Genomic DNA, 15,935 nt, shown 5'->3' on the forward strand with positions numbered 1-15,935 from the left:
ATAAACAGGAGAAACAAGCATGAAGGAGGCAAACAACAGCAGCAGCATCTGGTGAAGTGTGACATTTTACCCTGTGTGGGAAGAAAAAAAAAGTTAAAAAGAAAGTAAAAAACATGTTTAGCTCCCTTTATGGTTACTTTCTTATGACTGGCTACCCCTCACAAACAAGTTTGCACAGCTGGTGTGCAGAGCTTTGCACTGTGTGCATATTAAGGATGTTTCCCCTTATTAACTTAGTACAAAAACTAGAAAAAACACACATACCACTCCCTCAGTGGGTGAGAGCGGTATGTGTGTGATAGTTTATATCGATATTTTGCTGCCCCCAGACTTGGGTCATTCCACCGCGGTCATCCAGACATCACCTGGAGTGGCTCTGTGCCCCACGGATTAAGAACCACTGCCCTAAACAAACCCCTGATTCACAGATTCACTGCCGAACAGCTGGGAAAAAAATCATTGTTTTTTAAGAACTCTGCGTTAAACAAGCAAAAAAAAAAAAACACTACATATTAGAAGCCAACACAGTTCCTGCCACACATGAAGAAAGTGCAGCCTCAAAGAGTTAACCAGAGTGATATCATTTGTTTACCTGGATGATCCACACCACTATTTTAGTAGTCTGAAAGGATGTCTGTTTTTCCAAACACTATGCAGTAACATTCACACACACTGCTGCTTTTTTTTTTTATCTAACATGAAAAATTAATGACTGATAAAGATGTTGCCTTAACAAAATTTACATTCAGCTACAGAGTGTCAGTGAGAGATAAGATGGTCAAGCTACTGATACAGTGTGTCTGCCTGTCTGTCCGTGTGTGGTCTGCAACGTGATAATGGGCATCTCTATAAAAGGATCACTTAATCACTCTGCATGTTTTTTGATTCATAATGAAGCCTAATGCTTGCACTCATTAGGATTGATTACACTATAGATTTGCTTTATGCATTTTTTTTTACATTAAATGCTTTTTATTGTTAACGTTCGAATGGACTAATGGAAATTTAATAGAGTGACTTTTATCTGAAAAATGCAGGATGGGTTTTCTGCAAAATCTAACCCGTCAATGCAACGCTTCAGTGACTCTCACATTGTGAAACGTGAGAAACGCTAGCTAACAGTTGCTTAGTAAATGAGTCTGCTAATCATAAATATCAATAATGACTAACTGTGACTATTGTAAACGACTCACGACTCCAGCTAGCACAGAAAAATTACACAGTATCTTAAGAAAAAAAACTGTGAAATAAGTACGTAAGGCTAGCGAATTTAAGACTGACACATAGTTATAATGAATTTGGCCAAATTATAAGCCATATCAATGTTGGACAATTTGTGTTAGTCAGAGCTAGCTGGCTAACCGCGTAATATGTATGCTAACCTTGCCAGACAGTTAAATCTGCACAGTGTGCAAACTAGGCTTTAGCTTAAATGTTTACTGCAAACAGTGACCAAAAAATAAAACCAACAAGGACGTATTTAAAACTGCTGTTCCTTTGATGACCACTTGAGGTCAGCTCCAAAGACACTAATCTCCACTGACTCACATATCAAAATGCTCAACTTTACAGCAGAAATACAGTATGTTTATGTCATGGTATTTAAAAAAAATGGTATTTAAAAAAAGAAGAAAAAATTGCTATCTTGAAATTAGGGTGTTTTTTTCTTCACTCATTGTATTAAGGTCTAAAGGTTGGTCTTGATGCATACTCAATTTGGCCGTAGCGTTTTCAGCGGGAGAAACATTTCGTCACTCATCCAAGTGACTTCTTCAGTCACAGCTGACCATTGATCTTTGACCACTGATCTTTGGTGGAGTCATTTACATGAAACGGGAAAGACCATCTCTGAATCGAGGAGGGGTCCTAAGTGTACATCTTTTCCCATCTTACTTTGCCGTGATTGCAGCCATTCCCCAACTCTCTGTGAATGGTACTCATTGCCATCAATCAATGATCACTGATCAATGGGCTTTGATGAGTGGTCATGACAATTTGCAGATCAAGGAACTGACCTCACATCCCACTGTTCATTCAGTGGGCTAGATTTGTGCAAATGTGCTGTTTATAAGGTTGGGGAAACCTGCAATCAGCTGAGACCGAAGAAGTCACTTGGATGATGACGCAGCGTTTCTCCCACTGAAAACGCTACATCCAGAATCAGTCTTTTGGGGTCTAAAGGTTGGGTAATAATTGCGCTGTCCACAGAGGTTGCTTGACTTTATATGTTCTGCTCGTCCCTCTGGAGCATCTCTGAAATGCTTATATGAAGAAATACAACTTGATTTGTTTATGTCTAATTAGTGAATTAAATTATATCCTTCACTGATTTGTAACATCGTGATACTAATTGGGTATCTGTGTCTTTGCAATGATCCCAACTTGCAAACCAAGCTGGTTAGCTGATAACCTACAGTCCAATAAACAAGAAGGCAACTACCACACCTCTAAATTCAAGGCTTCAAAATAAAAGTTCACAAAGCAGTGGGCGATGTCATGCTGTCTGTCTTTTATATGTAGTCTATGGTGTACACCCAGTCTGCTGGTACCTGAAAGGTGATGTCTTTGTCCACTACATGTAAAGTGATGTCTGCATGGCCTTCTACATCTTTTGCCGTGGACACACTCAAAATGGTGGTGGGTGCTGGCTGACGATGACCATCCAGAAGCTCAAATCGCTGTGAAAGAACGCATATAAAGCAAAACTGATGCCTTCAATCAACCATATGATGTTTAGGTTATAACAAGCATGCACCTGAGGTAAAACCATATACAGACACACATTAACATCACATCTTGACTTACACTGAGTACACCCTCAACAGCAGTGCGACCGTCCTTGCCCAACATACTGTTATATGGATAAAGCCTATGGAGCAGTTGCTGGCAGGATAGCATTGGGAAAGAGTTCTGGAAAAGGACAGAAAAGTCACGCGGGCACTAGTAACTTTAAAAAAAAATTCTCCTTTAAATTTTTGGCTTTCATTTTTCTATCTCGTTCCTGTCTCACCAGGACATGAAGGACAGGAAGCAGGTTGTCCACAGGAAAGTCAGGAAGGCCTAGGCTCGATGATTCCTGGGAGCATAGCGTAGTAGCTAGTGAGAGCAGCTGGGAAACTCTGACACACAGGAAACAACACAATACTGCATGAAGACACAGACCATCAAAGAATACTCGCACTTCAGTATGCATCTACCTAAATGTACCTTTCTGCAGCGACATTTGGTCCTGCTGAGTACAGCAACTCCAACTGGTCCTGAAAATATACAGAAGAAAACAAGACTTGAATATCCTCAAAGTCTCACAAATTTACTGCAGAACACTGTTGGCTGAGAGGCCAGAGAGAAAGAAAACAAAAGCTCAATATTTAAATTCCAGAACAAATCCAAAACTAATATGTCCTTCTAGTATTATCGCTAATTTTCTTCAGTATAATAACATTTCAGTATGTTGTACAAAGTGTGTTATGTTTATTATCAGAGTGCATAAAAGGAAAATTTGAATCGGTGCGTCTCTTTCTCCCCCATAGCCACACCTTTCTTATCTTATTGAAGCTTTCAGATCTTATTGAAGCTTTCAGCTTGCAGATTACTTTCTTTTAAGTAATCCGTAAATTCGTGGATTGACCTTGAATGGTAGGTAATAGACGTCTCTAGCCTGGAAGCGAGAGCGGAGAGGAGGATCCAGCGGATTGCCTTTGTACTTGGGTACAGGAAGACCAAGCGCGATGACCCGAAAGTCCTCGCTTACGCGGACAATCTTCCAGCTGTCCAGCTCCTCTTTGGTGTGCTCCTGAAATGCATCAAGGTAAGAAAAATGGCCTATAACTTCCTCCAAAGCTCCATGTGACAAGTACAGACTCTGAATGTCGCACAGCAGCAGGATTTATAGCAACAGCATTTTTTTCCCTCAAAACACAACAAGAGCACTGTAGGAGTAGTGTGGAAATTCACTGCTTAAGTGGGAATTTACATATAGACATGACTCCATAAACAACAGCCAGCATTATAAAAAATAATAACAGCGCCCCCTGAGGCTCCCAGTAGATGTGCTAGAAATGTGAAAATCCTAGGTAATATCCTTCTTGAGTTATTGCATTTTCACCTTGACCTGGAAGTTAAGATGACCAATATTTGAACGTGTCTGACATTTTTAGTGAATGCACCTAAGTGTCAATTTGAAAATCTTATGTCGCCTTGATCTTGAATGATCATGTTGACAAACTTGGGTGCCCACACTGCCCAGGGATTCGTCCAGCGTAGCAACAATAGCCCATCAAACTTTTACAGCTGAGGGGTTAAAAAAAAGTTAATGCCTCAGCTGTTGTTACCTAAAAAGATTAGTCCCATGTGTAAGTTCTAGTTTAGAAATTAGCCGTGGGAAGTGTTTGACTTGTGCAGGCGAGTGTGCTGCTCTGACCTGCAGCAGCTTGTCATAACGCTCCGCTGACATGAGGAAGCGGCCATCCTCCAGCTGCATCTCTCGATTCTCCAGCAGGTTGTTAAGAACAGGCAGGACGTTCCTCTCGGCTTTCTCCAGCCCCTCCAGGACCAGGACTCGGCCTCTTATTGCAGCCCTTACAGCACACTAGGAAAAAGCATTAAAAGTCAAGACAAAGCGATGAAGTCCATCAATACTTCAGAAATAATAGGAGAGGAAGGGGAAGGATGTTGTAAACTCTTCCAACCCGTGATGAGTTTTGCCTCAGGTCAAATCTGTTGCTCCACTGTACAGGATGACCTCTGATCTCTGGGCTTTTGTACAGACAGGGAATCTGACCTTCCACCAGTCCTCATTGTGTATACTCTATATAAGACAGTATAAGCTTCCGATAAAGCTTTTCCTGAGGTTGTCCTCATCTGTGTTTGTCCTCCAAGCTACTCAGAAACTTTCAAACCAGTCTCTGCTGTTTTAAGAAGCTCTATTTTCTCCCACCAAATGTGGGATAAAACATCTCAAGTTTATACAGTGTGTGTGCAAATGCATGTGTCTGCGCACATTTCTGCAGAAATCAAAAAGCACGTCTGACGTCAAGAGGCAGGAAACTTTAGCTGTCTGGGTGGACCGCAGAGCGAGCGGCTATGTAATTAGGTTAACATGTAAATGCGTGGCAGGTTGTGTGGGAAGCAGAGCCATAAAACTATAGTGAGGACCAGATGCTCTATATTTAACTCTTGATCCATTTTCGGCACCAACGCTGTAATCAGATAATTGTTAGAAATGTAAATGACGCAGGATGTAGAGTAGGAGAGAGAGAAAGAGAGAGACAGGGAAGCACAGAGGGGCCTTGTGCTATGTCTGACACCAGCCATGCAGAAAAAAAGAAAAACATCCCACCAAATGCTTTTAGCCACTTAGAAATGTTAGAAATGTTACAGAACAGTGAATGTGTAATATTAATGTAACTAGAACTATTTTTAAAAAATGAGTTAAAAGTCTACAGAGACATCACTTCCTATAACATCTCATGGGTTATATGTGATGTTTCATTTTTTTTTTTTCATAATGCTATGTGTATGAATCAAAAAGCTTCATGCACATACAGAAGCGTGTTTTCCCCAAAGTGTTTGCAGGTCACAACTAGAGATGGACCGATCTGATATAACTTATCGGTATCGGTCCGATACTGACCCAAATTACTGGATCGGATATCGGCGAGAAATAAAAAATGTAATCCGATCCATTAAATATCAAAAAAGCACCTCACAAAACTTGCTACACGGCGTAACTCGGCTCATAACCGTAGCACATCGCAGCAATATGCATCACGTGATAGAGCAGCTGTGTGTATTTGTAGCCTCCCTACCAAACCAGCATTTCATCTCCGAGGAAGTTTTCCCAGAGAGAAGTAAAGCAAGTGTGTAAGTTCATCTCTGAATGTCTGTAAAGCATTCCCACGTTAAGCTTAACAACAGATATATGGAGCGACTGCCTCTCTCTCTCCTGCTGCTACTTCAATCGTGAAACTGATCAATGATCAGCTGATCGGCTTTTCTGTCGCTAGTCCGTCTCTCTTCTTAGTTTTTGGCCCACTTCTCACCAGAAAGAGGAAACCAGCGGCTGAACAACAGCAGCACGTTTAAGCTTGATAAGCTGTTGTTAGAATTTATTTAATATTACTTTCTACACCAGGATCTTTTTCTACGCAGCTGACGGCTGGTAACTGTGCAGGGGCGGCTCTACCAAAGTTTAGCCGGGGGGCCGATAGGGCATGAACAGGGAAAAGGGGGCACAAAGACATACTTTTCTTTCTTATTCTCATTTAAAATATCTAGCTTTTAATAAATAATTATCTGACTCTCACACCCAAAGTTTTAATCTGATGTAATATATATAGAAGTCCATTACTGTATATAGTAACTGTTAAGTCTAATATACCCTAGTAAGCTATAGTACTTTTTCCTTTGGGAAGATACCATCTGTGCAGTCTGAAATTCTGTTGAAGAAAGATGTTGAATCTATTTAATTATTCTTGAAAAATAATTTATTTCTGTGCATTTTTCCCCTGCATCAAATTAAATTTGATTACATCGATTAAGCATAATGAGGCGGGGGGTGGTTCCCTATTTTTTTTTTTTTTGCTGGGAGTTTGCAACCCTATTAGTTAGGTTGCTTAATATTTCTGCTAAGTACTCTTTAAAATACTAGAATAGGGAGGATGGAGTAGGTTTAAGTTTATTAGATTGATCAGTGTTGCTGAACTATGAAATATTTTGGGTGCAGTGTATTTTTTACATACAGGTATAACAGAATAGCTTTAGTGATGTTGTTTATTTAAACTTGAGTATAAACTTATACAAAATGCAGCAAGATATAAAAAGAAACATTTTATTGATTAAAAAAACACACTATATCGGATTAATATCGGTATCGGCAGATATCCAAAATTATAATATCGGTATCGGTATCGGACATAACAAAGTGGTATCGTGCCATCTCTAGTCACAACATAGACTGTATACAAATGATAGATGCAGCATCAGGTACGTCCAAGTTCATTAAACCTGCATTCTTTGAAATGACCAGTAAACAGCAACTACCTAGTGGCAATTTCTCTAGTGATTTATGACCTCCGTAAGTATTTTCCTAATAGATTTATTGTCAGTAGTTTCCAGTCTTAATGAATACAACATGATGTTCATTTTTTATAGTACGCTGTATTTTGAATAATAAAAGACTACAAAGAAGGGAATCCTTCAGAGCTTGGCTAGAGTGTGACTGAAAAGTCGCTACTACACAAGTGTGCAGTCTGCTCATTTTCTCAGACAGGTCTACCTATACCCATCATGTCACATCAGTTTAAAAAACAATAAAACAAACCAGAATGGCGATGGCAAAAGCAAACTCTTAAGTTGAGACTTTCAAAACAAGAGTCCACAAACCAAAACCGGTTAAGACTCCAGTTAACAAGCATCAAAAAACCATTTTAAGCTTTAATGGTAGGTTGAGAACCTAAAAGAGAACAAATTTAACACAACTCAAGCTGAAAATAAATTTGAATGATTTACAGATTCTGTATTTTTTTAATAAATGGCCTAGCATGATATAAAAAAAAGTTTTAAAAATCAACCCTAGATAATATTTTTAATGTCACATAATATCCAATAAAATAATTTTAAATGTCCCACAAACCAGATTTTTAGAGTCTGATGTCCTCTGGCTCTGCTCTTGTCCCAGAACCTTTCAAATTAAATCAATTGAGTCCTGAACAAAAAGGTTTTCCATTATTTCCGGATTTTTGGCTTCTAATTTGACAACAAACCTCTATTTACTCTGTGGTAATTCAGCCACGGCAGTGAGTTTTGTTTCCCCCATGGGGCCAGCCCTTTAACTTTAACTAGTGGAAATAGGAGAATCCAGTTTTCTTGTGGATACCTTTGAATTATACTTATATTTAATTATAATTACATGTGATATTTAATTGCAAGTTTTTTTGTTTTTGTTTAATTTTTTGTGTTGGAAAAAATTTTGTACTTTAAAAAGACTTTTCCAACATGTAACTCTGCCTAGAAAGTGTAGAAAGTGCATCCTGTCAAATGATTTCAGCACAGCTGTACGTTTGGGTTCAGATTCAGCTCTAGTGGAGGTGGAAGGCTTTTTATTACTGTAATAGAGACTTATTTGTAGACTGGGTTTGAGGTAAGCTGCCTTACATAAGAGCCAGCTAAATGAAGAAGGGTGACTGGGAAATGTCAAAAATATAACAAGCATGCGATTACATCCATGTGACTCCTTCATGCATACTTTGGGGGTAGGGTGATGCTTGGAATGAAGGAGGAAGGGTAAAAAAAAGACCAAGAACCAGAGATAGAAAATGAAGTGGAAGGATGGGAGGGGAGGGACAGCTTAAGCTCAGGGACTGACACGTTAAGCCTGAATATAGGGCTCCAAATCAGCACAGACCCCTGAGGAATACTTGGATGTTCTAGTTAACACACAAACGCACACCTCCTACAAAACTATTCTCAAAGAGAAAAGCTCTCTAATTTGCACCCACACATCTCCAGTCCATAAAACAAATGTTGGAAAATATAATATGTACACAGTGTTATTGCACCAGACACATGGCACAGGACTCATAATCCACAACATCCCAACAACATAAAACTTTTCCACTGGACGTTTGAATGTAGGAAAGCCCAGAAATAAGCAATCTTTCACCCCATTTATTAACATCAATAATGCTGTTTCTATGGAAACAATGGACAATGTTTTGATTTAGATAAAGAGGTGGGAGGAAGATGAGCCTCAGGCAGAGTTGGCTAGCTTTTCTTGTTCCAGGGAAAGATGTGCACTGATAGAAACAAAACTATTAAAGTCATTAAGGGATGAAGACTGTTTAATCAAACAACTTGATCGTGTATATTTTTCACAAATGGTTATTCCCAGTTTCAGTTTGTGTCTATGGTTAAACTCTCAAAACGGATTTTTTTTCTCCTAATGTTCTAACAGAGAAGATGGTCCGACTATACAATGCTACCTTACTTAAGTTACGGGGAAGTGTTGCAGCCCTAATCCAGGGTTTAAGTCCATGTTTGGTTTATCACTGAACCAGTGATACAAGTGAATATGCAGATATTCATAAAACAGTTACAGCATTTTCAACAACTCTGTTGGAGCTTTGATGGACTGGCGACCTGTCCAACAGCCTTTTGTGCTACGGATTGGTAGCCACTAAAATATAGCAGTTTCCTTTATGAACTTGACCATTTATCTACATTACATGCACATCTATGATTCAGAATCACCAGTTAACCTAACATTCATGTCTTTGGACTGTGGGAGAGAGCTAGAGCACCCAGAGGAAACCCAAGTAGGCACAGGGAGAACGTACAAACTCCACACAGAAAAGCTCAGCCAGCCACTGGGTTTGAACCAGGAAACCTCTTGCTGTGAGTACTAGTGATGATTCTACTCTCATCAGAGAGTACCATGCTCTGAATTCATGAGTTATTTTTCAAAGGCGTCTGGATTCTATTAATGCTAAAACTTGGGGAAGGGGAATCATAGCTGCACTGGTAAAATATGGAGAAGTGCACTGATGCATGCTATTTCTATAACTGCCCAATAAACAGTTAAGCTGTATTAGCCTGAGGTCATGCTAATAATAACATAGTCAACCTGGTACCTTCAATATTAAGGTGCCCACAGCGGCCCGGTGTCAAGTCCAGCCAAACATCTTTATTGTAGGTCACACCTGTTTTAATCTCTTAATTTCCTGTCATCTCTCTACTGACAGACTCAAATAAAAGCTTAGTTCATGCAGAAGACGCTACTGATAACAGTCAATATTGCTTCTAGTGTTTGTTTAGTGTGGCACACCAAAGCACCTTTTCCCCTCTTCTAAATCTAAAATAGTCTACTCCTCTTATCTGGACTACATTGTACACATGAATGTTGGATTGCTTTGGTTATGAAAAATAAAAAACAAGTCTGGCTTTATAGAAGTCATGTTATGGGATAACAGCTCTTTTTTTCCCCACAATCTACACCCTGAGTAAATCCTTTACTGATAAGTTTGATCTCTGTCACCAGTTTCAAGTCACTGATTATAATATGACTTTCATTGTCTAAACCATGGTCCAGGGATATATATACACACACATATAACAATTCTTGTAATCCTATATAATTTTGTTTTATTTTTCCACAGGTAGTTCACAGAGCCGAGCTCATAAATCACTAGAGTGTACAGAGCCGTTAATACTTCATTCACATTGAGACCTTCTGGTAAAAGATCTTTTTTCATTTCCACTCTGTAAGTATGCCTTAACTGGATGCCCCATTCTCTAATTATTTTTTTCTTGTAAGTTGATCAAATGTCTTAAAACATTTTCCCTCTATGAGTGGAGTGGTCTGAAAGAGCCACAGGCAAACATTTTATAATGAAATTGCATTGTGTCACATAGATGGAACCCTGCCATTCAATTTAGTAAAAGGAGTCACAAGCATCAAAATGATAAACTTAACAAAATCTGCTGGAGGTGAACAAAACTACCACGTCAGCAGTGTGAAGGCACTAATGGCTGATTTGTGCTGGAACACAAACAAGCTGCCTCGCTTTATCAAACTATAAAACTGCTCAGTACACTGCTCATGTGTAGGAAATGCTGCTTCTTTGATGTGTTTACTCCTGATGCATTAACAAGGAACTCAATGCATATACATATTCATAAAACCACTTTCTCAGAGCACTAAGAGCAGTGAAAACAGTGGAGTGGCACTACAATAAGTGGACTCCCTTCCAGCTGCAGTCTAATTATAAGAAAGCCTAATTAGCTGCAAGTCTGTTCCAGGAGAGCAGCTTTCTGAGTAAAGTTTAAGGAATAAATGTGCTGAAAATAAAACATGTTTCCATGGAGCTCATGTCTGAACTGTTACACAACTGATTTATTTTTTTACGCAGATGAAGCCGTGTGCTAATTAGTCGTGGATAATGACATGACTGACTAAATGTTAATTATCACAGCTTATTATCAGTTGTGACTCTTTGAAGCCCAATGCCACAGTTTAATGATCAGCCTTATCTGGACTTGGCTTTTCTTCCCATTTCATAATTCATTTTTCTGTAGCTGTGAGACAATAAATGGAGATGGATGGAAAACACAAAGTTCTCCTTAGAGAAACTGGCCTGGATAATGAGGAACTGCTGGTTTCTATGGTTACTCAACTTACAGAGTCCACACAGAATGGAGGCATATGTTTGCCGAAAGCCTCGATCGATCAAAAAGGAGCATGGAAGGCAAGAGAATGAAATTTGGAAGAGTGCAAAACTGTGGTGAAGCAACATTATGTGTTACTATGTTTCCTGCGAGGACAAGGCGCACTCAGTTAACATTCTACTCACACTCCAAGCTGTGTTTGCCTTCAACTACACAAACACATAGCCAGAAACTCATGATTGTACATTTTTATTATTGTAATTAATGCAAAAAAAGCAATCCCAAATCTTTCAGTTGTATTTAGCACACAAGCCATGCACCTAGCATACATCCAGCTGTTGTGCCAATTGATTTGGCTTTGTGATGCATAATGCACAACTAAAATAAAACAATATTTCAGAAAACACAATATTATACTTTACAGCTTTCATCAAAAATAATTCAAATGTTGATGTAAAGTGGATTTATGTCGAAGCCTGCATATTAGACTGTGTACGATCCATTAAATAAGCTTACCTGGTCTATGTAGAAGGCCGTTCCCGATCGAATCTCTCTCCTCTGTTTCAGGTCGGTCTCTGTGGTGTCCCTGGACAAAGCGACATACTCCACTTCCCGTTTAGTCAACTCCTAGTCAGGAGCAAGCGAACAAGTTTGGCTTGTTAAAAGTTAAAAGCATATTCTCTGGCTTCTGCACTTTCTGAATTTTGCCACTTTGACAAATAATCATTCTAAGGATGCTGCACTAGAATAAGACCTGTGTGGGAGTTACTGTGAGCCATGTACACATTTCCACAAAGGTCAGTAAATTTACTTTAGGCAAGCCACACTCAACCTCAGCCACAATCCTTGAAAATTAGCAAGTGCTTAGTTACTCCACATCTGCAAGCCGCTTTGCAACCAAAGCCAAAACTATGGCATCTACAATACTGAACCGCAGTTCCATCTTCCATATCACGGTAATGTTTAATGATTGTTTAGCAACAAGTGAGCAGGAAAAACATCAGAATAATGGAGTTTTTAATTTTTGTTCATGGTTCAGTCCTAATCACATGATAAAAACTGTGGTTTAAAGAAAAAAAAGAAAAAGATACTCCTCTTTTATATTGAGTGTTTCAGTGTGTAACATGAGGACTCACAAGGTACTGCATAGCTATGGATCTTCTCAGGGGTCCTGGGGGGCCAATGAGGAACACATCCTGACCCAAAAGGTCTTTCTGCATAATCCATCGTAGGTGTTGAGCCACCGACTGCGGTAGGGAGTCTGAAACTGGCCAAAAAAAAAGAAAAAGAAAAAAGGAAACGTTTTATGCAGACATACCTATAGGCTTTGTTGTGACATACACACACAGAAGATTACCTACTGTGTTTCACAGGAACAAGCTCTGGATTCTGGGGTGGCTTGAGTTTGTAAGTGATCTCACCAATCTTCACTGTGTCACCTGTAAAGGAACAGGATGACCAATGCATGCAAGACGGTTTTTGACAGACAAGTCAAGTTATAATCACAACAGTAGAGTTGATTTTATATTCACATTAGTGTTAGTCTTTGATGAAGGCACAATAAAAAATAAAGATATTTTTAAAAAAAAACACTTCTCAAACAGTTTCGGTTTAACAATATGGTTTTATTAGATTTGCAAATCACTGTTTTCTGTTTTTATTCAAACTTTACAGTGTCACAATCTTTTTGGAAACTGTTCACTTACTTAACTCTTGACTTGCATAAGTTTCAAGTATATAAAAGGCAGCTGACTCAGGGGTATGAATCAGTGTTGTGCACTGTGTTGTCCCCTTCCCCCTGGCAAGACTTTCCTATGTTGGTAATAATGTAGTAAGGTTTCAGAAAACCTGGTGCGAATCCCTGGACAGATCTGTGGTGCATCTCAGGGTGAACATAGAGACAGGCAACAGTTCACACTCTTGCATGATCTAATAATTATTTGTCTTTCCTGAAGTTTGCTCTTAAACTTAAGATTTACTCTCCCAGAATGGAATTAAGATGCTTCTGCTCAGCTCTGCTGAGAATCAATAAAGCAATGGTCGGAACTTCCAGTCAATCAATCAATAAATAAATGAAAAACATGATTATAGAAATCAAAATCTTATTTGGTTTTCATATATCCTATTTTCAGTGATATCAACTTTAATAGCAGAAAATTAACTAGGCATTAATTATTTTTTCTCTCTTTTTTGCCATATTTTTCAAGTATCCTTCGTGAAGCCTGGAGAACTATTCCTGAAGACTATTTAAAGAAATTACATGAAAGTTGCCCAAGAGAGTTATGGCTAAAGAATAAAGGTGATCATACACACTTCGGTTTTGCCTTAAATACTGTCTGTATAATTTCCTTTCCCATTTTCCTATCAAATTTCTAAAGAAATGAGCGGCAGCCCAGGACTTTTGCACAGCACTGTAAATATAAAATTGAGTTATTTGTATTAACTATTACAAAAGGTTGATATTAAGATGTAAGTTTCAGCTTCAGGTTTAATTAGCATACATCGTTAACTAAGATTTTGATGTAAATCAGGTTTTAAAAGGTGTCCGGAAAAAAACAATACATTTTAAATGGTGTTTGGAACTAAATGTGACAGAAATATTGCCGTTATTTCAGCATGCTCCAGTTTAAAGAGCAACACGTGTGTTATACGTGGCTAAGTACCATGTTCCAACCTTTCACCTAGTGCAAGGTAAATGCATCGACTGTCTCACTAGATCCAAGTCACTTCTCACTTTAGATGCTGAGCTTACACAGTTTTCCTCTACATGGAACAAACTATATATTCAACAGTGTTTTTGCTACCAAGGAGCCACCGCAGTGTGATTCCTGCCCCATTAGACAACAGCTATTTATTTAGCCAGTTAGCTGTCACCAGACACATATGTTCCTATTTCCAGCTGAAAACAAACTGAAAACACCTGTTCACTGGCTGTATACGTGGCATTACAACTTAAATGAAACAATGAAATGAAACAAATGAAATGGCATTACAACTTATAGGCCGGTTACCTGAGGCTGTGTTCAGAAGTTTGACCTCATGAGTTCTGAACATCCAGCCGTCTCTTCCCAGGACACAACCCAAAATATACCGCACCCTTCTCGCAGCAACAGCCGCAGCTGTGCCGCCACGTAAAATTTGGGAGTGCATGTTCAAAATGTCTACGTTATCATACAAAACCTAACAATGAAAAAAATTAGCAGGCTGTCTTTTAAAACGGTCTGACCCGCGGCCTTATTCCCATTTCACAACAAGCGTCAGCTCATTTTTTCGGAGTCGGAAAAAAATAACAGAAGGACCAAATGGTCCGACATACAAGTCTTCCGTGGGAATACCATTTTAGTTGAAAAGTGTTCCGTTCGCGCAGATAATTTTTGTAATATTACTAAGATTCTGTTGTTTTTTAAAAAAAACATAGTTTTGTTTAGTAATATTTTAGGTTATTAATTTGGCACGTGGTTGTTCCAACTGGCTTTGGCTAATAAAGAAGGCTACAAATATTGTTTATTGAAAATAACATTTTTTTGTCTTTTGGAATATGTTATGCCCAAATAACTCTTTACAATATATTCTGATTTTAGTTGCTTTATTAATCTGAATCTATTCATTTATTTGCTGATTTTGCTGTCCCCTCTTCAAATAAAATCCATTCTTGGATTCAGGTTTTTAAAGTAGAAGTGGACATAACAAATAAACTCATGCTGAACCATCTAACAAGGTAAATACCGATTTACCTTGGTGATGTTAAGTGGTAAATCCTGCATGATTAACCATGCAACTCCTCCAACTCTCTAAACGTAAATTTTAAGAAATCACTGTTAAAAATTATAGAAAGTTCTGGAAGTTCATTGTCGAGATTATCCCGTAGTTATAACCATTTTTGTTAACTCACAGAAATGTCCTTTTTTAATTTATTTATTTTACTGTGGATGCATTGTATTAAAAAAACAAAACAACAACATTAAAGTAGATAGTGAAAAAACAGGATCTTTTCTCTCATTTAATTATATATTTTTTCTCTTTCTTCATTACTGTGCTGTAATATGAATGGCGTGGGGAAGATCTTTATCAGGAGGACAAGCTTTAAAATGTACCAAAATAGAGTTGAAAGTACTAAATTTATCCCCTCCTTCACATTTTCCATAGACTGCAAATGGGACGGATTGGAGTCTTTGCTGTCCAATTCTGGCCCCCCGGGCCTTATGTTTGAAAGCCTAGAATTAGATTATCAATATAGCATATTTAGAAACAAACCTTTACAGAAAACACAACAATAACAGTATTATAACAGAACAAAATTGATTTCTTCATATTTACAAAGTGTATTTGCAAAGTGTAGTGGCTAACACATTCGTCTTACATGCAAAAGATCTCTATTGACATTGGGAGGAGATAGAAACCCAGTCTCAGAGAGTCTCAAGCTAGTGCACTCCTTCTGTGCCAAATCAAACACGTGGCAACCCCTTTGGAGATAAGGAAACAGCCAAAGCACCTCTTTATATTTACAAAGCAAAGCACTGGCCGAAGGTGTGGAGAAGGGCAAGGGTGGCACCAGCGCCATGTGAAATATTCAATTCAATTCAATTCAATCTTTACGTCCATTTTTTTAAAAAAACAAACAAAAAACAACAAAAAAACAACAACAATAACACAACATAATAAAAATGATAAAATCTTTTTAAAAATATAAAACCATAATATACATAAAAACACAGTTACTTAAAAAGAAATCAATAAATACATAAACAACCAGTCCTTCCTCATGCTGGATG

The 15,935-nt window shown here is 38.3% G+C and overlaps 1 protein-coding gene across 2 annotated transcripts in view; it reads right to left on the reverse strand.

The window, feature by feature from the left end:
* Positions 1 to 14,466, reverse strand: part of vwa8 (von Willebrand factor A domain containing 8) — an 86,750-nt gene extending 72,284 nt beyond the window's left edge. For both annotated transcript variants that reach the window (XM_085135523.1, XM_085135524.1), the window contains exons 1-10: positions 14,175 to 14,466; positions 12,525 to 12,602; positions 12,300 to 12,430; positions 11,680 to 11,790; positions 4,421 to 4,588; positions 3,629 to 3,793; positions 3,208 to 3,257; positions 3,011 to 3,119; positions 2,806 to 2,910; positions 2,550 to 2,678 (exon numbers count right to left, since the gene is read on the reverse strand). In XM_085135523.1, coding sequence (XP_084991649.1) covers positions 2,550 to 2,678; positions 2,806 to 2,910; positions 3,011 to 3,119; positions 3,208 to 3,257; positions 3,629 to 3,793; positions 4,421 to 4,588; positions 11,680 to 11,790; positions 12,300 to 12,430; positions 12,525 to 12,602; positions 14,175 to 14,313 — 1,185 coding nt within the window. In that variant the 5' untranslated portion in view covers positions 14,314 to 14,466. The remainder of the gene's footprint in view (positions 1 to 2,549; positions 2,679 to 2,805; positions 2,911 to 3,010; positions 3,120 to 3,207; positions 3,258 to 3,628; positions 3,794 to 4,420; positions 4,589 to 11,679; positions 11,791 to 12,299; positions 12,431 to 12,524; positions 12,603 to 14,174) is intronic.
* Between the last annotated feature and the right edge of the window lie 1,469 nt (positions 14,467 to 15,935).

The sequence above is a fragment of the Neolamprologus multifasciatus genome, chromosome 16 (genome assembly GCF_963576455.1).
Source record: "Neolamprologus multifasciatus chromosome 16, fNeoMul1.2, whole genome shotgun sequence".
Lineage (NCBI taxonomy): Eukaryota > Metazoa > Chordata > Actinopteri > Cichliformes > Cichlidae > Neolamprologus > Neolamprologus multifasciatus.